Source organism: Heloderma suspectum, chromosome 5, assembly GCF_057233095.1.
Source record: "Heloderma suspectum isolate Gila_16-S chromosome 5, 16-S_ref, whole genome shotgun sequence".
In the NCBI taxonomy this organism is placed as follows: domain Eukaryota; kingdom Metazoa; phylum Chordata; class Lepidosauria; order Squamata; family Helodermatidae; genus Heloderma; species Heloderma suspectum.
The window spans coordinates 97,546,567-97,569,194 of NC_139462.1; the positions used below are offsets into that span (position 1 = coordinate 97,546,567).

Genomic DNA, 22,628 nt, shown 5'->3' on the forward strand with positions numbered 1-22,628 from the left:
CCCCAGAAGCGCTAAACTGACAAGGTGTAAGCAGTGGGGATCGCTTGCACAATGAAATTGGTGGGGCTGGCCACAACCAGAAAAGCAGCAGTGGGCCCCACGCACACAGACAGGATTAGATGCTGTCCCAAACTAAAATGGAATTTGACCAAATTTGGCAAAAACATTATCTTAGGATCCATTCAGGTTTGGGCTTTCTTTGCTTATGCTGTTCTATCTTTGCTTTGCTTTCTTTGCTTATGCTTTTGTAAAGTTGCATGTAAGCAATCTGCATTATCTTTTTTTGCAGGTTTCCTACTAAAAATTAGCTAACATTCACACTTGACAGGACAATTTTCAACAAACATTGTTATATTCTTTTCTGACTTGACTTTTCTTACTGGGAAATACCCTCTTAAATTTGTACTGCAATAATCTCCAAAACAGCAGTGCATTTTAATTTATGTTAATATTTGGTTTTCTCCAAATAGGGTTCAGAGGACCATTTTTTACATTAACGTCAACAATAGTTGGTTTTCAGTGGATTTTCATATATTTTGTTGCTCCTGTGAACAGCTCAACACAATTATAATTGTTAGGTCATCTGAAAGTAGTCGGAAGCTAGGTTGAACGGCAAAATAGAAATAGACTAATGAACTGGGCATAAGTTGAAGCAGTCATTACACTACTGAAAAAACCAACTTCTGCTGAGCAATTTATGAAAACAGTTATGGAGTGGGCAGACATAACATTTAGCAACATCTGTCTATAGAACATGGTATCGTGAGTTCCCATCATGTTAAGTAGTACCAGGAATATCAGCACATGAATCTTGCTTCATCAGGATGAGTAGATGTCACCAAATAAGCCATCCCAGTTAGGGAATAAGAATGCAGATAAATGACTGCTTAAATTTAACAGACTTGAGAATAAACAAGTTAAGCTTCCTTGCATGCTTTTAATGCAGCTTTAAGACCTCAAGAAAATGTTTGTGCTTCAGATTTACCAGTTTCAACAACTTTTCATGTAGCTCATGTAACACACCAGCCTTACATCTACTGCATGTTTTTTAAACATCAAATAACATTTCTTGTTGGTTGTTGGTTTGTCCCTGTTTTGAGGGCAGAACTTGGGAAACAAAAGGAAAAATTCAGAGCAAGAAAAATAATGCAAGCAAGGGGGAAAGAAAAGATGAGCAGGACTGTTCCAAGAAACCTGGTTCACCCAGTTCAAGAAAATCTGCCAGGGCTTTATTTCAGAAGCTAAAATCACTTATCTAACATGCACATACACATAAAGATAATTCTTGTCATGGCCCTCTCATCCCACGTAGTTTTACTGGTACTGTAAACAATGGGACAGGACCCATTCCCACACATTCCCATTCTTACAGCAGCAGTGTACTATCAGAGGGATGTGCTGGAGCATCATCATGGAAATACTGGCATCTCTACAGCCAGACAACAGCAGCAGTCAGCAGTGGCTCCCTAATCCACTACTGTGGAAGTTAGATGAGGACTTGGCCATGGGGCAGTGGGTTTCACCATCACCAAAATAAAACATTTCCCCTTACCCAGTTCTGAGCATGTTAGACAATTCTTGAATCAAAATTAAAAATGCAGCAGTATAACTTTTCATGTGTGCTTAGTGCACATTATCTATTCAGACTGGATAAAAGTAGACAGACTTCATTTTTAAGTTGTGGAATCTTTGACCAACTTCCAGAACAGTTTTCTCCTTTTCTTTCAACCAGCTGCTTATTTCTGGAGCAGGGGTACATGTACATGCAAGGACACATGAGATATGCTAGCACAACTTTAAAAGAAATGGCAGGAAGCTTTGTTTTTCAGCCACACTATTACTTTTGCTCTAGGCAAAAGTTGCACTTATCACATGCTTTGATGCCCTTTGCAGAACACAAATATCATTAATCTGCCCCTTCAACTTATTAGACTTAAACTTTGCCTTGAATTCGGTATGCGGCAACCCAAGAGAGGGCATTCTCGATATAGGCACCCTGACTACGGAACTCCCTCCCCTCTCATATATGGGTGGTGCCAGGTCTTACAAGCTTTTGAACCAGCTAAGGAATTTGTTTACCCACACTTTTGATTAAACTTTCCTGTATTTAATTTTGCTGCACTGTATAAACTGTTATTTACTGTTCTCCCCTCTTTGTGTTTTGGTCAATTTTGTATTACTATGTTTTATTGCTTGTACCCCACTTTGGGATTATTTTATAATGAAAAGTGGGTAAGAAATGTCTATTATAAATAAATAATAGTGCCCCAGAACCATCGCCACTATTCACCATTTCAAGGTCTCATCTCAATTTCCCTTTTCCTCCCACCCTGGGCTCTCTTTTCCCTTAGCAAATGCTATTAAAAGTTTGTGGCAGGCAGCACCTTCAAGAAGGACAGCAAAGAACAGATTGCAGGAGGATGAGCAAGCAAGTCAATGCAGAACAGGCACCAGAAACTTTCTTCTGATCCTGGAAAGGTTAACCAGTGTATAAGTGGGCGGATAAAAAAAGAAGAAGGTGCAAACCATGAAGGATAAGGCTACCAAGGTCCCAGTATCAAGATTTCAGACATGCATTCACACCCACACACACACAATTTGCACATAACGGCTAACTTCGGGCTAAGCAACCCATAGTTAGCCATGGCTGCACCAGAGCAAGCAAGCACACTGCCTCCTGCGTGTCTGCCACTTCAGCTTTCTTTCTGGATCACCAAACAACCCAGGAACAACCTATTCCTGACTTGTTGCCATGACATGTGAACCCAGCACTCTGGGTTGTTGAGGGGGAAACAACCCAGAATTTTAACCCAACAACAAACCATGGGTTGTTTGGTGATCTAGAAAGAAAGTGGAAGTGGCAGGCACATGGGAGGCAATGTGCTCACTCACTTCAGCATGACTACAGCTAACTATGGATTGTTTAGCCCATAGTTAGCCATTGCATGTGAACAGGATCATGACCTCCCTCCCTCTGATAACCATTAATTCTTTTCTGTTGGACTTCTGTAAGAGGAGCTTCCATTACTTTGACCAGCTTTGAATGATTAGCTATACAACCCAGCAGTTAACCCATGGTTTGTTGTAAAGTTAACCACTAGGTTATTTAGCCCCTAAACAACCCAGCACTCTGGGTTCACACACCACGCAGACATCCTTCAAATGAGCCAACTGCAGGTTGTTTACAGGAGGCCGAAGTGAGGAATATGCCAGAGGCAGTGTACTTGCTCACTCCCACTCATGTGTGGCAAATTGTGGTTAATTAACTCATGATTTGCCATTACATGCAAACTGTCCCATTTTATGAAACTGTCCCATTCTAGGCTTAAGCCATGCACAGAAGATGGTTATTAACCAGTGGTCATGGTCTCTTGAAAAATTTAAAAAAATGGCAAAATATGCTTTGACAGATACAACAGAGATAGAAAAAAATGAACATCTATACTGTGAGCAACCATGGTTCTTTATCACATAATTTTCAAGCCCCAGAAAAGGCATCATCTGTATATAACCCATGTTTTCTACCCAGTGTCAAAGGAGAGATACACATTCTCTCTCTGTGTCTGTCTGTCTGTCTCTCACTCACGCACTCACAGACACACACACATATATAAAAATATATAAATAAAATGACTGGACAATGGCTGGCATGGACATGGGTGCAGGGGAGGACAAATCAGGCTTCCCCACCTGTCTTCATCAGGTCTCAATTCCTGCTTAAGTGGGCCCTAACCAACATGTGGTTCAGGTATGGCAACATTAGCTAGGATTTCCCGTACTGCAGAAGATGTACAGAAGAGAAAACTTTAGAACAAGCAACTGAAAGGCACAAACAGGATCATGAAAACTGTAACGAGCTGAATAAATGGAACCACTTACAGCCAAACTTACTATACAGCACATTGGTCTGACTCCTCCCCTTCCACAAAGCAGAGTTAGCAATGCAAGGTACCTGAAGGCATGCCTTAAGGTCTCTAAAGCAGGTGAAGAGTTGAGAAGGAACAGGGACATCCAACAACAACAGAAAAATAACAGTCCCAAATATTGTTTGTGGGATCTCCTAGGGCAGGCTCAATTTAAAGTTCTCTGTATCAAATGCCAGTTGTACACATACCTTATTAAGATCCATACAAAACAGTAACAACTTTCAACTGAAAATGTTGACAGAACATACATCCTGGTTACTTTTTCTTCTGTAATGAACCCATGATTTGGGACACACATAGACAGCTCTATCTAATTTGAATAATATTTAATTCTACTCTGAACTTGAGAGAAAACTAATGGAGGAACCTGGTTATCAAGCTTCAGGAAATCTTTAGGAACAATCTTATTAATGTATACTGTTGACCAATTATTCTAGATAATTACACTAGCATTGTCATTCTAGTATAACTTCCATATTTCTAGATTTTGGAAAGAGATTTAAGAATCAAATGAATTAAATCCTCATGTAATAACCCCCATAGGAAATATCAGCCCAAATACCAAATATAGGCTGAACTTTAACTTGTACATCTTCCTTCCATATGTTCCCTCCTGTACTCTCACATCAACACTGGAGATCCTGCTCAATATTCCCACATGCCAATGGATATTCAGTAACTGAATACAAGGGGCAGGCCCTTTCAGCTGTAGTACTCCCCCCCCTCGGGGGGGGGATTCCCTCTTTAGGTTAGCCTGCCTGGCCTCATCCTTCAGCTAGTTCTGTCATTCAAACCTAGCATCTTAGATAAACATTTGGGGTAAGCAGTTGGCTTTTCTTCTTTGCAGAGGCTTTCCAATTCTAGTTTTATATTTATCTGTCATTTTATTGCTTGTTTTTGTCTTCTATCACTGCTGCGTTTGTTTTGGTGTTGTATGTGCTGCTAATATTTTATATTTTGTTGCTTTTATGTGGCTTTCCATATATTGCTTTATTTTATTTTTTGCTCTTTGTTGTTTTGTTAGCCCTTTCTGTTTTTCTCCCAAAAGAAAAAGAAAAAAGCACAGGATACAAATTTTAAAATAAATAAATGTCATTAAAATATTAGTGATCTCTGAATTACAGTTATGCATTTTCCTACACCAGTTACACTGACTGTGGTTAACAAGTAGATCTCATACACTGTAGGAATAGTGACTGAAAATTAAATGGAGAGCCTTGACATTGTCATGCCTATTGCATGTATTTATTTACAATTTGTATCCTGCACTTTTTTTCTTTTTCTGTATTTGATCTTGATGGTAAAAACAACTTTTTAGATCCCCAAACACTATACATTCATCACACATTTAAAACCCCCCAATGTACCCTTCTTCTCCCCATATATATGAGAAGGGAACATTCAATCCAGCTATTATAACTCAGCAGTTCACACATTTTTCTAAGCAACATCATTCATGGGTACCATCTCAGTGTGGCAACAATTTTCATTACCAATTTTGTTCCCATCAGTACATGGGCAAAATGAATAACCATTCTTTTGGACAATTTGGTCTTGACACTCTTCTACTGTATGGACTACTCAACAGTAGAGTAATCTGAAAATGATATAGCTACAGAATGGCAATACTGTACATTTACCTGAAACTCAATTAGCTCAATTACTTTCTCAGCTTGCTGATTTGTAGTTACCCTAATGAAAAGAATGGTCAAGATGCTTTTCTTGCATGTTTCTCAGCAATTCAGCAGTAATGCCACACCATGCAGCTAGTTTTAAAGTACTACCTATTGAATAGCATACTTACTGGGAGCATACTACCACTATTTTAATGCTCAATGCACAAAATTTGAGATGAAGCCTTTTACCTTCATTTTTGACATTGCTGGTCTGTAAATCAGTGGGATGGCCTTGAAGTGAAAGACGAGGCTGCTGCAAGCGGCTAATCATAGGCTGGGGTGACACTCTACTGTACTCTATTCCTCTAGCAGGCGATCGAGATCTGGGAGAATTCCTTGGGGACTGCTTTGGTGAAGGCCGTGGCGAATTGCGTGGTGATGGAGAGAACCGGTTAACAGCTGGGTGCACTGCATGATGGCAGCTGTCTTCTTCATCCTCTAAGCTCTGTGCATCAAGTTCTTGGTCACTAAATGTACCTCGCCTCATAGAACTGCATGAAGAACCAGAGCTACGCCGAGAAGCAGTGGCTGCATATTCTTGCCGGAGACCTAACAACAGTAAGAACATTGTTTGAAGTTCAAAGGCAGCCCCATGTGGAATGCATTAAACCAGTCAGAATGTGACCAGGGCATGTGTAACAGAGATCCAACCTGCTTTATCCAGGAAGGGGAACAGCTGGCACACCAGCTGAAGCTATGTAACAGCACTCCTAGCCATACCTGCAACTTGAGCATCAAGGAGTAAGGCCAGGTCCAGAAGCACTCCCAAGTAACCAATCTTTGGAAGGGAATACAGCCCCAGTACAGAAAAGGGCATATCTCTACTCCTGGTTCAGGTCTCCTGCTGACCAACAGCAGCTCTGACTTGCCTGAATTACACCTCAGTTTATCACACTCTGAGGGAAACAGTGTCTTGTAAGTCACAGTTGAAACCTTGCCAGGACTTGGACCTGATCCTGGCAACTGCTGCCCTCAACATGGCTTCCTGACAGAATTGCAGACAAGATACCAGCCGTATGGGAAGCTTAGATGGTGAAGATGATGATGTATGTTTGGGTACAAGGAAAGTTTCAGTGCTTGGTTGTTGCACGGGATGGTATTTGTGCAGTGGCAGCCCAAAAACAGACTTTTTTTTCAGTCCTTCCTAGTGAGCTGAGTGGGCTGGAGGTGGTGGTCCAGGAACTGCACACTCATCTCCTGGGTCCTGTCATAAATCCTGTTGCTCACACATGCACTGGCTCTCGCTCTCTCTCTTTTTTAAAGGCAGGCTTGCAGTTACAGTCAGGAAATCACCTGGGTTTGCAGCCTCTCCTCTTTGGAACAGCCTACCTGACCCCAAAAAGGAGGCTAATCCACAAGCTACATGTTCCGTTCTCCTGACCACAAGGACGGCAAGAAAACCCATCACAAGCCATCAACTATTCCTGCCCCACTACAACAGTTTAAAGCCACATTGTAGAAAATTACCTTCCACATCTCAGTAACTCCTGGCAATGTGTACCTCTCCTCTCTACCCATTTTCTCTCCCATTTTTCCTTCACCTGCCAGGCTCTCTCTCATTTCCTATCACATCTCCCTCCATTTATCTTGGCCTACTTGGTTCCTTGCCCAGGCATCCTCCTCTTCTTCCTTCCTTCCTGACAGCTCAGCCAATCCCTTATTACATTATGGTAGAATCATAGAACAGTAGGGTTGGAAGGGGCCTGTGATACCATCAAGTCCAACCCCCTTCTCAATGCAGGAATCCAAGTCAGAGCATCAAGTGTTATTACAGTCTGAGGGTAAAATACTTTTTTTCTTTTAAAAACAGATTTCTCTTAAGAAATGTGTTGTCTTGCTCATTTTAATTTCAATATAAGGATATAAAAAAAAACATTAGGTTGAATAATCCAGTGTATAAGTAGTCATCTTATTGTCCCACTCAATTTGCTGTGACAGCCAGTGCACTGCATATGGAAACAAATGGACACCAGCATGACTAATGTACCGAGACAGTGGCCTTCTTGGCATTTATCTAGATTTTGGGCTGCTTTAAACATTCATCAACATAGATCATAAGCACTCATGTACCTTTATCAACAAGAATCAGCTCCCTAAAAACATTAGTAAAGACTGGAGACTGAAATAGAGTGTTTGCTTTTTACTGTGAAAAATACTTACTTTCTTCTTGCATCCGAGCTAAAATTTGCACATCTGTTAAGTCATTTAGTTTGTAATTTGATCCAATTGAGTCTTCATCCATTTCTGAAGCACTTAATTCACTGTCTATAGAGGATTGTGGGCTCAGTGGAGGATTTCTATCTGCTGAACTTTTGAAGTGACCTGTAAGGAAAGGAAAATTAGAAAAAATCCAAGACAAACTTCTACTATCTTACCTGTGTGAATAATTTAACACGGGGGGGGGGGGAGTTGTACTAGAAAAGGCAACTCAAGCTAGCTGACACACAAGTTCACTTTTGTTTAGTTTAGGTGCAGATCAATTTACAATGTGTCAAATAACATTAACCTCGCCTAGCATAAATGAAGAGAACTTAAGTGAACCATCACTAAGGAAATAAATGTAACTGGGATAAAACACTGGAATGCTTAATTTGTTCTTGAGGAAACATTTGAAAACAAGCAACCTTTATAGTAGGGGTCTCCAATGTGGCAACTATCTCAATAGGGATCAGAAAAAACAACTATAAGGCTGGAAACCAAAATCAAAAAAGGAACAGCTGCACCAGTTGAATTCCCAACGCATTTTGACACAGGTCTTTATCAAAGGAAAAACTCTTAAGACTTTTCTGGAGGATTCCCTCTCCCTTACTTCTTCCAAAGAAGACTACCTTTTAGTAGCCTCCAAGCCACTCATAGGGAGCTCGGTAGATGGCCCCAGGAGTGGCGTGCAATGGATGGATGGATTGATTGATTATATTTATATCCTGCCTTTTTTTCCTCCTTAAGGAACCCAAGGTGGTGTACATAATCCTCCTCTCCATTTTATCCTCACAACAACAACCCTGTGAGATAGGTTGGGCTGAGAGTCTGTGACTGGTCCAGAGTCACCCAGTGAGCTTCCATGGCTGAGTGGGGACTAGAACCCAGCTTCGAGTCCAACACTCTAATCACTACACCACACAGGCTCTCATGTTATATATGTTACATCTTGTAAACTAAGTCTGCTGGGTGCGGGAGGGGGTATAGCTACACATGTCACTCTGGCCCTGCCCAGTTCTGGCTGCAAGTTTCATCCAATGTAATGTGTAAACACTTCCATCATGAAGCGCAGGGAATATACATGGAGGTATCAGAGAAAATGGTAGGGAATCATTTTCTGCCTCAATGGCAATAGTGCAACACTCCACAGTTAAGAAGTTGCCTTTTTTGGTCATCTTCCATATGTTGTTAATGCTATCCATATGCACTATTACTTCAATTACAGTCTTTAGGCTCTCCTATATTAACATATATTTAATCACAATTTAGCTGACTAAAATAGAGGAGGGAGATTGGTCAGATTAATAGGAAGCACTGCTAGTATATGAAACCATTATAAATAGATTAATGTTTTCCCTACTGAACAGTTCTGTTAATATACTAATCTCTTCACAAAAGAAAACGTTCGGAGTATACAAGTTTTTCTTGATGCATGTCACTTGCAACTTACTATTTAGTCATTACATTTGAGACCCTTACCTGAGCTGCCAGGGAGTATGAGCTGTTTTACTAAAGGAGGTTTCACCGGTGTGGAGGAAGGAGAGTTGAAGCTACTGTTGTAGGGGCTGCCAGCATTTGGACTATACGAGTTTGTGTAATTGACAGGGCTGAACGGATTACTATAGAGGCTGTGTCTCTTGAGGGCTGCACAAAAAAAGCAGAAAACTGTCTTCAAGTATTAATTGTTTACTTTAAATGCTATAAAGCTGTGAGTTTAATTTTAATCTCATTTAGCACTTTATTAAGGAAAGTGTCTCCCTAAAAATTATCCCAAGATATTTAAATTCTTTACACTGCTCTATCTGATGGCCACTAATTGACCATTGACACTGCTGAGGTCTCTTTAAAAAAAAACATAACTTTAGTTTTAGAATAATTCATTTGTAGTTTTTCTTCAAGACAATACTCAAAATGCCTTGACAAAAGTCTTCTCAATCCAACATGGGTTAAAGATACTAATACCATGTCATCAGAGTATAAGAGAACAGAAATCTTGCCAGTACCAATTGAGAAACAAATTCTGAACCAGTTAATTTAGGAACTGGCCCTGTTCAGATGCGCACAGGGGGAGGGTGGTTAGGGTAACTACCGGGGGGGGGGGGGAACCATGACACACACACACCCATCATACAACCGGGAACCATGCTGCACTGCGTAGTTCCCGTAACCACCCCCTTCATAGTTACCATAAACATTCTCCCACTGCCGGTGACCCCAGCAGCCCTTACGCCACAAAAATGTGCAAGTCAGCTGCTTCATCCACTGTGATGCGCCAACAACCATACAGAAAGTCCACGCTGCCTACAGTGTCTCCGGAAGTGTGGGACACTCTATGCCGCTGTCTCTGGGGTCGTGGCCTAGAAACCACCAGGAGCCCATTTTAACCACTGGAGAGCCCGCCACACATAACAGTAAGCCACCCCAGGGCACTTTAACCCTGCTGCAGGGGGATGATTAGCCAGGGTGGTTTCAGAACTATGGTTAATGGGTTTTTCTCTCCCCACATGACAGCTAAGCCACCGTGGTTAGCAAAAATTAACTAACAATCATCGCTTAGGGTCATGTGTGAACAGGGCCACGAAACCATTTCAGTATGGTAAACAGAAAGGGGTCCAAAAGATAACCCTGTTTGACCCCTTTGGTTAATCCTAATGTGTTCAGTGAAAGAACCTGAGATCCCTACTGTTAATCTTGCTGTAAAATCTGTGCGGAGCTCTTCGAGCAAAAACAACAAGCACTTATCCATATTTATACTAGACAACTTGTACCATATCCTATATCTATCTATGGAAACAAAAGCAGTAGCCAAATCTACAAAGGCTGCATAAAGATGCTATGTAGGGCCCTCTCTGTGTTTCCCTGCAAGGTACTGGCCTAGTTTGCATGATCACCACAACCTACCATTGCTTAAATAAGCCATGGTGGGTTGCGGTGCATGCCAGTGGCCATTTTAAATATTCAAGGCACATGCAGTCACCATAGCTTATCATGACATCTGACTCCAGCAAGGATGGGTTGTTGCGGTGGTTAATAAACCACCCACAACCCTAAAACAGCCCATATGTTAACCACACCAATGATCCATCCTTGCTTTGTTCAAATGTCACGATAAGCCATGGCACGTGGCCGCCTGAATATTCAAAATAGCTGCTCACATGCACTGCAACCCACTTTGAGTTATTTAAGCTACAGAGGCTTCGATGATTGTGCGAACCAGGCCATCGAGAGTCAAACAGTGGTCAGTAGTGCTGAGCCCTCTTCTAAAACCAGCTTGTTCAGGATGAATGATGTTGCTCCAATTCTTCCCATACTTCAAGTTTATGTAATAAATATTTTCTATACAACTTAAGAGTCTATATCTAATAGGCTTTTTGGTGGCAATTTCCAGGATCTTGGCTACCACTTTTTAAAATATAGGGAAAATAATACTTAAATAATACTTGGTCCTGGTTCAGTCACACTCTTAGTGTAACCTACCTCACAAGGTTATTGAGACACTAATGCAGAGGGGAGGGGGATAGAAGAGAAACATATACATCATCCTGAGTTCAATGGAGGAAGATGGGACAAAACAGTAATAAATAAATAGTAACAAAGAAGGCAGTGAGCTGAATGTTTCAAATGTGAACAGTTATGACCGGACCTTTCTATAATTCTATCAGTGGTCTGGTTTGCACATAGCAACAATCCAGAGTATGGGTTAAGTAAGGGTTGGGTATGAGTTGTTGCTGAAGTGTGGACTGTTGCTACATGCGAACCCTGCACTATGGTTTACTATGAGTTATTAACCATGAACAACCCAGGAACAGAACACATGGTTAGTTGTTTGGTTGTGAACTCTGGGTTGTTCATGGTTAACAATCCAGAGTGAAACCATAGTGCAGGGTTCACACAAAACGACAACCCACAATTCAACAACAACCCATGATTCAACCTGTACTCTGGGTTGTCGTTATGTGGGAAACAGGTCAATGTTAGCTTACAGATCTAATGTAGAAAATCTCTAAAAGTCCATTCTGATGACACACTAGGGTAGAAAAATTGCTCATCTTCTCTACTTTAGCCTGAAAAAAGAATGACTTTTCACAACAAAAGATACAACCAAGGGTTGTTTCATACAATACAAACAAAGATTAATATAAGTGGGCAGCTGCCTCATCTGTGTGCTCCTGGCTGGATAAAAAACACTGACATTACACTCATATGTTACTGTATATTGGTCATTTCCTAACAGAGATTCATTCAGTATAAAATGGTAGTGTATGAAGCAGCTCTGAGGGAACAATGCCCATTCCCAAATTTCTGTTCGTATCTAGAGGAACAAAAGCTATGTATTTTACCTTCCCTTCAATTGGACTTAAAGCCACTCAACTTCTACTGAATCATAACCACTATATTTTTCTTTTTTAAAACCCAACCTTTAATATTTAAATACTACACTTTTGTATACTGTGCTAGCATAAAAACTGATTCACAAACTCACCTGACATTGTCTGTTCAAGCCTGTGGATCAATGACTTTTTAGCACATTCAATATCTGGAGTTGGGTAATCCAGTATTTGCCTGCACCAAACTAGTGGACTAATAGATTTTTGCACTGGAGTCACTTTCTTCTTTGGCGATGTATACAACCTAATGGAGACCAGACAACAACAGAATTAAACGAAGCAATACGAACAAATTAGCATCTGAGTTGTATGTTATGTTGTTGTTTTTTTCCTTTAAGAAGGGACTATAGTTCAACTCTTGCTATTCTTAAAGTGTACTTTCCTCAGTACTCTTAAAAACAAGTCAAAGCTGACTATCCAAGAGCACGTCCATTCAAACTGTATGTCAACAAGAATGTAAGCAAACAATGCATCAGATTGTGACAGGTCATCCCTACTTTCTTTGAACAAGAGTATTGGATAACAAAAGGTAAGGAAAATGTCCATTTTAATACAATGCCAGATCTGGTTGGCTTAGGAAATACCCAAGCCATTTTGAATCTCAGGTGACTGTCAATAATTATGTGATAAGAGAGAGTGTGACTTTTGGATCCAAAGAGAGTCAGATCAAGACAATCTACATTTTAAGGGACTCTACATGTTTAAAGACAATGGTGAACACCCCAAGCTACCGTTTACTATGAATGGATGGTTACAACCCTTCTGAAAAAATCAGGCCCAGAGCTACAGACCCAGTTCACACAATCACTGCAGCACACTGTGGTTTTTTAAAGCTATGGTGGGTTGCTTTCTGTACCAGGCAACTTTTGACTATTCAAGCCACAACCGCGGCTTGTCGTGTCATCCAATCCCATGAGAGTGGATTGTTAGCAGAGTTAACAAATCACTCAGAACCCACGGGCTGTTTTAGGGTTGTCGGTGGTTTGTTAACCATGCCAACAACCCATCCTTGCTGGGTTCAGACAGTTGCAGCTTGCAGTTGCAGCTTGAATATTCAAAATGCCAGCTGAATGCACTGCAGCCCACCGTGGTTTAAATAAAGCCATGGTGGGTTGCTAGATTGTGCAAACTGGTTTAATCAGGTTTTAGAAACCCAGCATGAAAACTTGTCATATGAACCAAAAGATATGTGAAACCATTTGGATTGTTTCTAAACTTGCACAAGCTGAAGCCTGTACATGCAGGACTTCCCAGGCACTTTCACCCCAGTGCAGTCTCCTGCACCCCCAAAAGGCCTCTCATAAGAGTCAGGGAACCCTCAGGAACAGCATGGGAAGTGGCTCAGGAATTTGCTGCACAAAGTGATGAGATCACTGAAAGTAGGCAGAGGTAGATGCATGAGTGGAGCTCCTGCAATCTGCTTCTGCCCAACTTTCAGATTCCCCCTTTTCACTGCAGTCCCAAACCACATTCCATGCCTTTCCTGGTAATTCCCTGAATCTCAGAAGAGGCTTGTTGAGGGTGCAGGGGGTTCAGTTGGAAGAAGAATGTGGGAAAGCCCTACTGCATGAGCAGATTTCCACTTGTGTGAGGTTGAAAATCAGCCTATATACTGTAAACCCAAATCATTTCATCTGTGAGTTTGTAACCACATGAAAACAAGCTGCAACACTAAGTAGTTGAAGTATCGAATGTTTGCGACAGCCTGAAAACTGAGCACAGGAACTATATTTAGGTCTCTTTCAGCTTTAAACTTTTAATCTAATCATTTATTACCAGCTGGTAAACAGCAATTTTAAAGCTTCTCCCCACACACACAATAACTTGATCAGGATCGGTGCTGGGAAATGGGGTGTGCAAGGAAAGCCATCCCAGCAGAATTGGCTGGCAGCAGTAGTAGCTCATGAACATGGAATGTGGTGGGCCACACAGGGGACCTCCAAGAGCCACAGGTTGCCCACCCTTGATTTATATGAAAGCAAATTAATCCACAAAAAGCCAAATAAAATTCCACTAAGTGGAAAATTGTATATTCCAGTAATAATCCCTGAAACACATAACAAATTAGATTTCACAAACCAACAGACCTCTGAGCTAGAATCAAGTTAGTCCTAAATTCAGATTAGAAAAATGACAAGCATATTAGATTAAGCACAACATAAAACATGTTTCTCAGTATGTCAGTGACCCTAAATACAGGTCCAAAAGAAAAATAATGAAATGAATTTTATCTAATGACAAATAATGCATTTATTTGCAACATAAATGAATGACGTTTTAGTGACAATGTGCCAAAAATACCTATTTTAGTTTGTGCCAAGTTCCTTTCAAGGTACCATTTCCATTTATTTAACAATTGTGAAACATATGAGCATCTCCAAAAGTAGCTTCTCTTAACATCTGTCTTTGTACATTGATCATTTTAAGCAGGGGAAGGCAACTTGTGGCCCTCCAGGTTTTTTGGCTTACACCTCCCATCATCCTTCACCATTGGCTATGCTGGCTAGGGCTAACAGAGGTTAAAGGTCAAAACATCTGGAGGGCCACAAGTTGCCCATTCCTGATTTTAAATTTCCATTGTTGTTGCAGATCAAAATGTAGGCTTAGAACTTCAACAGTCCTTTAGTTTCACCCTATATACTGAGACATGTTCTGCTATAATTGAAATATGATGGAAGTCTATACTAGCCCATTTGGAAAACTGAGTAGCCTAGACTTTACAGATGCCATAGGCACTCATGTAGTGATTAAACACATGAGCTTTGCACTGGAAACGTATTTCAGAAGTCATTCAAAGATCTAAACCGTTAAAGTTTTCAACCTAGTGCTTAAGGACAAGTTAAGCAGAATAATTTGGGATTATTCTTATTCAGTAACATATTAGATCCCAACAGTTAACGCAGCCTTCCCCATCCTGGGGCCCTTCTGATCTTTTGGACTTCAAGTCCCATCAGCCTCAGCCAACATTTTAGTCCAAAACATCTGGAGGGCACCAGGTTAGGGAATGCTGAGCTAGGGGAAAACTTAAGGGTTATGCCACAGTGATTTGTAACATATCCTAATAGATATTTCTTCCTTGCAATGCACCTGGGGAAGGGGCGGGGATGAAGAAGCTGTAGCAGAGCTTAACTTTTCCCCTATCAGTCATTTTGCCTTGAAATCTGTTTCCTGCAAGCCACAGTTCCCACTTGCTCCCCCAGGTTCTAGACACAGGGTTTTTTTTAAAGTAAAGCTGGAGAAAGCATTTTGGGAGGAAAATGTTTCTGGGGGAAATCAGCTAGCCTGGGGATGCTTGAGCACCCTGTCCCCTTCCATACCTTTCCATGCTACAGATCACCTCTGAGGGTTCACTACAAGAAATAATCAGTCATCAGACTAGTGCTACACATGGCTCCGGTGTAACATTTGGTTTGGTCCTTTGGTTTGGTCACACTGCACAATCAATTCCCACTGTCAAGTTTACTCCTTAGGAAGCATGTTTAGGAGTACAGCCTAAATATGGAATGTAGAAAAGGTTGACCTAACCCTAATTTCTCTTTGTCAGGAAATAAGGAAAACAGATATCCAACAGTCAACATGGCTTTAGATTATGTATTGGTCCAGTATACACGCATTTATCATTTTAGGCTACTATTTTTTTTAATCACAAGCATTTTTACCATATGGTCTAAATATTGTAAACTCAGCACTTTAGAAGAGCAAGTGTTAGACTGATTATGACTGATGTACTGAACTTTTAAAAAATAAACACCCAGGATGTTGCATGTTATTACCATGATAAAAACAATAATTGCAGCTGATATTACATAACGCCAACCCTAACACAGAAGAATCAGCATTAGCACTCTCTGCAAGCGTTTTATTTCCTTTCTCTGGACTAAACCAACAAAGAGAAATCACCCATTACTTGTAGTAGGCTGTAGGTATTCCATAAAAATGCCATCTGGCTTTCTTTCTTTTTTTTAATATTACCATCTGCGCCAAGGTCCTTCCAAAAATTAACCAGACTTAAAACAGGGTTTGCATGCCCCTGTTTCTTGGCTAGCTGAGATTTCTTTCAGTATACTTTTTAGCACTATAATTTTCTCTTGAACATGGTTCCTATCAAGCCACTGCTTCTGGATACTTTTATTAATGAGCAAAAACATCCTTGAGAAAAAGAAGTATAAGCAATGTTACAAGAGTACTCATATTAAATACAAAGCAAAGGAGGAGTATACTAATGACAGAAAGACACATACTTCATAAAACTGAATCCTGGCAAGACAGAAGCCCTGTGGGTGAGTGGTTCCCGAGGCCAGGAGATAGGCTCATTGCCTGCTCTGGATGGGGTTGCACTCCTTCTGAAAGATCAGGTCCGTAGTTTGGGGATACTCCTAGATCCATTACTGTCTCTGGAAACCCAAGTGGCCGCTGCTGCTTGGGAGCGCCTTTTACCAGCTTCAGCTGGTTTGCCAGCTATGACCTCTCCTGGACAGGGATAGCTTGGCCAAAGTGGTACAGGCATTAGTAGCCTCAAGACTGGATTACTGCAAAACGGTCTATGTGGGGCTGTCCTTGAGGCTGGTCCGGAAGCTGGAGCTAGTGCAGAATGCAGCAGCTCGGCTGTTGTCAAGAGCTGCCCCTTTTCAGCATGTAACTGCTTTGCTAAGGGAACTGCACTGGCTGCCTATTCGCTACCTGGCCAAGGTTAAGGTATTGTACTGGTGTTCAAAGCCCTAAACAACTCGGGACCAGGATACCTGAGAGAGCGCCTTCTTCTTTACCAATCTGCCCAGTCACTGAGGTCATCGGAGGGCTTGCTCTTGGTGGTTCCACATGGACCTATGGACTGGTTGGAGTCCACCAGGAAAAAAGCGTTCAGCATAGTGGCCCCCTTCCTGTGGAATTCCCTGCCTTTGGAGGTCAGGCACGTGCCAACGTTGTGTTGCTTTCAGTGCCTCCTGAAGACATTGTTATTTTGAGGGGCCTTTGCTGAGTGACCAGCTGCGATTTTTTAAGTTCAGAATCTGTTCTTTTAACATGTTTTAATAGTTTTAATTATGAGGTTTTATTCTTTTATCTTGTTGTTCACTGCTCTGAAATCTTTGATGTGGTATATAAATATTGTAAATAAATAAATAAATAATAAAGTGTCTTAAAATAAAAGCTGCAGACACCAGCGCAGCAATGGATTTTTAAAATGAGCGTAGTTATACAACCAAAGAGCAGTTTGAGTGTATATATTCATTTCAATTAATATCCTGCCTCTTCCAAAGGCTCAGTGTAACAGCAAAAATATAGACAAAACATTCTTGTTAATAGTTAGTGATATACTTAATATTATTAAGAATAAAAATGAAATGGTATGATCCCATTAAGTTTCTGAATATGCCTATCCCTCACTGTCAATGAAGTATCGGTATTGATTCCAATATTGCCTACCTAATAATGCTCATGTACTTTAAAAAAAATAAAATAAGCCACAACCCTACCCATTCCACATTAACTTTATGCTATGTTAATATCTGGAGTACTATAGCTATTATGAAACATGGATAATATTTCTGACTTGTGTAGAACTCAAGTCGCTAGCAAATAAACTTGGATATGCCCATTTGCACTTTGTTGCATATTTATTCAATACTGACTGCACCTTCAACAGAAAGTTTCCAGAGCAGTTGACAAAACATACCACCACTAAATAAACAGTATAGTCGAATATCAATAACATAAAACAGCCATTTAAAGCAGTATTTAAGCAGTTAAAAATCTAAGTCCTGGGAGAATAAAAATGTCTTCACCTGGCCCTGGCATTGGAAAGATAATGTAGGCACATGACAAGCCTCCCTGACAAGTGAATTCCAAAGGTGGGGTGCCACACCCAAGAAGGCTCTTTTCCCAATATGTAACCATAACAAAGAAATACTCTGATCACCAAAGGAATGCATGCATTTTCAGTGTCAGTTGTCACAAGATTTCCAGTGCTAACATACTGGGAGCTAGAATCAGGAGACTGAGAAGCTATATTCTCTATGAGCATAAATAACACTGTGGTGTGGGAGAAAACCATAATGAAACTTTCCACGCTTTTCCTGTGCAGATTGTTCTACTCTAGGGAGTAGATGTTGCTGGGAGTAGCATGTTGATAAGTGGCAGGGGAAGACAGTCAAATACACTACACAGAACACTAACATGTTTCCATCAGCTCACTAATGTCCTATGGTCTGATGGAAATATATTCACTATTTGAGTAAGCCTTTCTACATGTCAACCAGCTTCTGAAAGCACATCATTTCATTATGATCCTGAGAAGTAGGATTTTTAAGAAAAAAATGACATCCTCAGGATGCCAATTTCTACACCTCAAACCATTTCTTGTTCATGTGCAGAATCATAGATTCTCATGGCTGCAGATACAGACCAACCTTCCATCTCCTGAACACAAGTAACTCTCATTCCAACACTGTCACACAGATTTGTTTCTCTCAAAAGCATTACCTAGCCCTGATAACATTATTGGAAATGTGCGTAATTCTGAGATCGATAGAACTTATACCCGGGTAGGTGTGCATAAATTAAAAAACAAATATTGCTATTAGCCATAATCTAAATGAAGTTACTTTAAAAACAAACTGAAATAAAGTTAGTATTGCGTGTTTCTCTTGATTTTCTAAAACTAGAAACACAAGATAATGAAAACTCATTAATTCATTTAGGGTGCAATCCTATGGCCGCTAGACAGTGGCTAGATGGTCATAGGATTGGTCCGTTTCCAGGACCCGACTTCGGAGCCCATGCTCTGAGGTCAGTTCCTGGAGAACTGCCTCTCCGCCCACTCCCCCACTGCCTCGTAGGTAGCGTGGATCGTCCTTGCGCTCCGGACTCATAACAGCTGCGCAGAGCAGGGCAAAAGGGGGTGCTCCTAGGGGCCAGTATGATACTTCCTATGCGTTGTCCGGCCTCCCCACCCCGTGCTATGACATCCCACAGCTAGACAGCTGAAATCGGAGAGGATCCCCTCCACACTTCTCCTAGTGTGCATTGGATAGACAGCTGCCTATCTGCATAGGATTGCTTCCTTAAATATTTATATTAACTTTTTCTGTCCTGGAAGGTGGGACCCTGAGGCAGCTAACAGAAAAAAGGTTGACACAAAATAAAATAAGTTTGATTAAAACAAAATAGCATCAGCAGCTAAATCAGAAATAGTGTAACAGAGCTAACTAAAAAAATTAGGAGCTAACAATTTCCAGTTCTGTTTGCCAAATGCACATCAGAATAACACAATCTTAACTAGCTGTCAAAATGTTCAAGTGAAATAGACTTTTTTTCAAATGGGACTGGTTCATTCTAGATTGAAGCCACAACCAAGCATCCAACACAATCTACCCCACTCATGCTGCAATCCTACACCCATTTATCTGGGATTAACTCTCAGTGAACTGAATGGGACTTCCTTCGCAGTACACGCATATAGGATGGCATTGTCAGAGAGCTAGAAAATAAAGTTACAAATAACTTTATCTATATCCCATTTCACAATGACTAAATTAGGCTAGTGAACCATCTTGCAGGTGACTGAGAAAGGGCATTTGCTTCCATACCTTTACTATAAGCACATCTAATTAGAAGTTTGTACAAATTTTTAAATAAATTTGAGATTTTAAGAGGATAGTTATTGTATGCCTGAACAGTTATTTCAATTTAAATATGCTTTTATTTAGTTAATTAGGAATGAGGTGAAGATAAAACAAAAACACAACTTGCATTCAGGCAGTCCACATGGTTCTTTAATAGGTTTAGTAAAACTGATGAACACTTATACTTATCACTCTACTAAAGTTGTGATTTGGCCTAAGCTACACACAAGGAAAAGTTTAAAAAAATGTTTTAGGTACAAGTAATAACTCGGAGAATACTTGTCATTTGTGACTGAGGGAGACTCATCTAAGCAAGGGAGTTACACAGCTTGCCATAATGAGACCCACCCTATGGCATTTTCACACCGGGGAGCTTGCCAGTGTTGGCCATGCTGATCAGGGAAATATACACCCACAACTCACACAAGACCAGACTAGCAGTATCAGCACAGGTTGTACAACAATCACAGCATCACTTCTATAACAACAGTACCAAACTTTTGAGGTACTTCCTAGTGCGACAGTATCATCACTGCCATCTAGAAACATCAAAAAAATATTATTTGAGCATCTTCAAGTGTATATAAGACCAAAATAACAGACTAAGGGTACAATCCTATGCATGTTTCAACAGAGAAAAAGCCTACAACTTTCAGCATTCTTCAGCCAGCCATGCTGGCTGGGGAATGCTGGGAGTTGTAGGCCTTTTCCTCTGTCTAAACATGCATAGGATTACGCCCTAAGCCTACATAAAGTGCATCTGTCTAATCCTAACTTACCTCAAGAGAGAGACGAGTTCAAAGGAAAGGAGGGAAAACGGAACCATGAGGGTCAGAGAAAGACATGCAACAGGGAACAAAGAGGGTTGGCTGGCTGCCCCAGTGATTGTCAAACACAAGGGGCCCCAGCCTCCTGCAGTGGCTGGGGGGGGGGGGGAGAGGCTGGCATTGACTCCTGGCTTGAAACAGAAATATATTGGAGGGGCTAGGAAAGAATCTCACAGTTTGAGAACCAGTGAGCCAGTTAAATGTCCATAGGGAAGGGCTGCATCTCAGTGGCAGAGCACATGCTTTGCATGCAGGTTCAATCCCCAGCATCTCTAGGTAGGTCTGGGAAACACTCCTGTCTGAAGCTGCGAAGAGCTGCTGCCAATCACTGTAGATAATACCAAGCTAGATGGACCAATTATCTTACTTGGTGAAAAGCAACATCCTTTGCTCCATTTCAAGTCACTATGGAAGAATTATTAATGTTGCCTGAGAAGAAGATATTATTTTCACACAATAGCCACATAGCTTTGGTTATAATTTTGCTTCAAGTCCACAATTAAATTCCCGCTACTCTTTCACAGCTGCCCTGTTTTTTTGGTTATATACTAGACAGTCCCTGATGTTTCTCCTCTATGCTGCAAACTAGTTCCAAAAACTTTTTACTGAAGTGATGAACCAATGGACGGTTAGCTTTGTTTTAGAAAATATATGTTCTAAGAGCAGCACACACACACACACACGCACACCCTTATTAGGCTCCTGTACTGTAGCACTCATAAGAATTACTTCTTATAAGGCACTTCTGTACACAACTACAAAATATGTGTATGATACACAATTTATGAAGTGTGCATGTAGATATATATTGTAGCCTCTCTGCAATCAGTTGGAGACATCCATTTTAAAGGGGAAAGCCATGATTTTATATGCACATTGACACTTGATACTTCACATAATATTCTGTGGTCAGATATTTTGTACTAGAGTACAAAACATAAGGCAACAATATTTTGGTGGCATACCCATACGGTGTCATTCACACACTTATCAGTCCTGAGTAGAGATGTAAGATTTCTGGAAATGTTGAGGCTATGGGGAAAAAAAATCTTTTTTTCCTTCTTTTTTGAAAGAAGGAATTGAAAATTTTGGACAAATTGAAAAATAAGCAATACTTTTTGTTTTAGCGCTCTTTACAGATCTAAAGTCACTTTGTTGCTTTAAGACAGCCTTCCCCAACCTGATGCCCTCCGGATATTTTGGACTTCAGCTCCCACCAGCCTCAGGCAGCATGGCCAATGGTCAGGAATGCTGGGCACTGTAGTCCAAACCATCTGGAGGGCACCAGGTTGAGGGCTGCCGCTTTAGGAACATAAAGCAGCCTTTCTGTTCCTAAAGTTATTTTTTGTATGACTTAGTTTGCTCATAAATTTATCATTATGTTTTTAAACTTTTAAAGGTAAACTCAGTAAATTTGTAATTACTGTCTGAATAGATTAGAACTACATTAAATGGCTGCTACAGCATCAGAAACACAGGACTCTAGAGAACAAAAACCAAGCTGTCAAGAATGCACATTTACTGTTAAGAATGGACAACGGTGACTCTACTTACATGTTGGGAAACTTGGCATTAATATCTATCAGTAAATATTCTTTCTTTCTTTCTTTAATGTATTAATCGCCCATCTGGCTGGTCACCCAGCCACTCTGGGCGATGTACAACAATAAAAACACTTTACGCTATAAAATTCAACATTAAAAACATCACATTTCTAAAACTACCCCAGCCCACCCCAAATGCCTGCCTGAACAACCATGTTTTTAATGCATGGCCAAAGGTCATTAAAGAGGGGGCATGGCGGAGTTCCCTAAGGAGGGAGTTCCACAGAGTGGGGGCCACCACAGAAAAGGCCCTCTCCCTCGTCCTCACCAGCCTAGCTGTCCTGGCTGATGGGACAGAGAGAAGGCCATCCGAGGCTGATCTTGTTGGGCGGCTTATCTGGTGTTGCTGGAGGTGCTCCTTGAGATAAGCTGGGCCGAAGCTGTAT

General features: G+C 40.9%; 1 protein-coding gene across 5 annotated transcripts in view; it reads right to left on the reverse strand.

Moving 5' to 3' along the window:
* Nucleotides 1-22,628, reverse strand: part of SLAIN2 (SLAIN family member 2) — a 57,107-nt gene that overhangs the window by 31,827 nt on the left and 2,652 nt on the right. For all 5 annotated transcript variants that reach the window (XM_084856836.1, XM_084856834.1, XM_084856837.1 and 2 more), the window contains exons 2-5: nt 12,285-12,433; nt 9,281-9,445; nt 7,763-7,924; nt 5,792-6,151 (exon numbers count right to left, since the gene is read on the reverse strand). In XM_084856836.1, the coding sequence (XP_084712962.1) occupies nt 5,792-6,151; nt 7,763-7,924; nt 9,281-9,445; nt 12,285-12,433 (836 nt within the window). The remainder of the gene's footprint in view (nt 1-5,791; nt 6,152-7,762; nt 7,925-9,280; nt 9,446-12,284; nt 12,434-22,628) is intronic.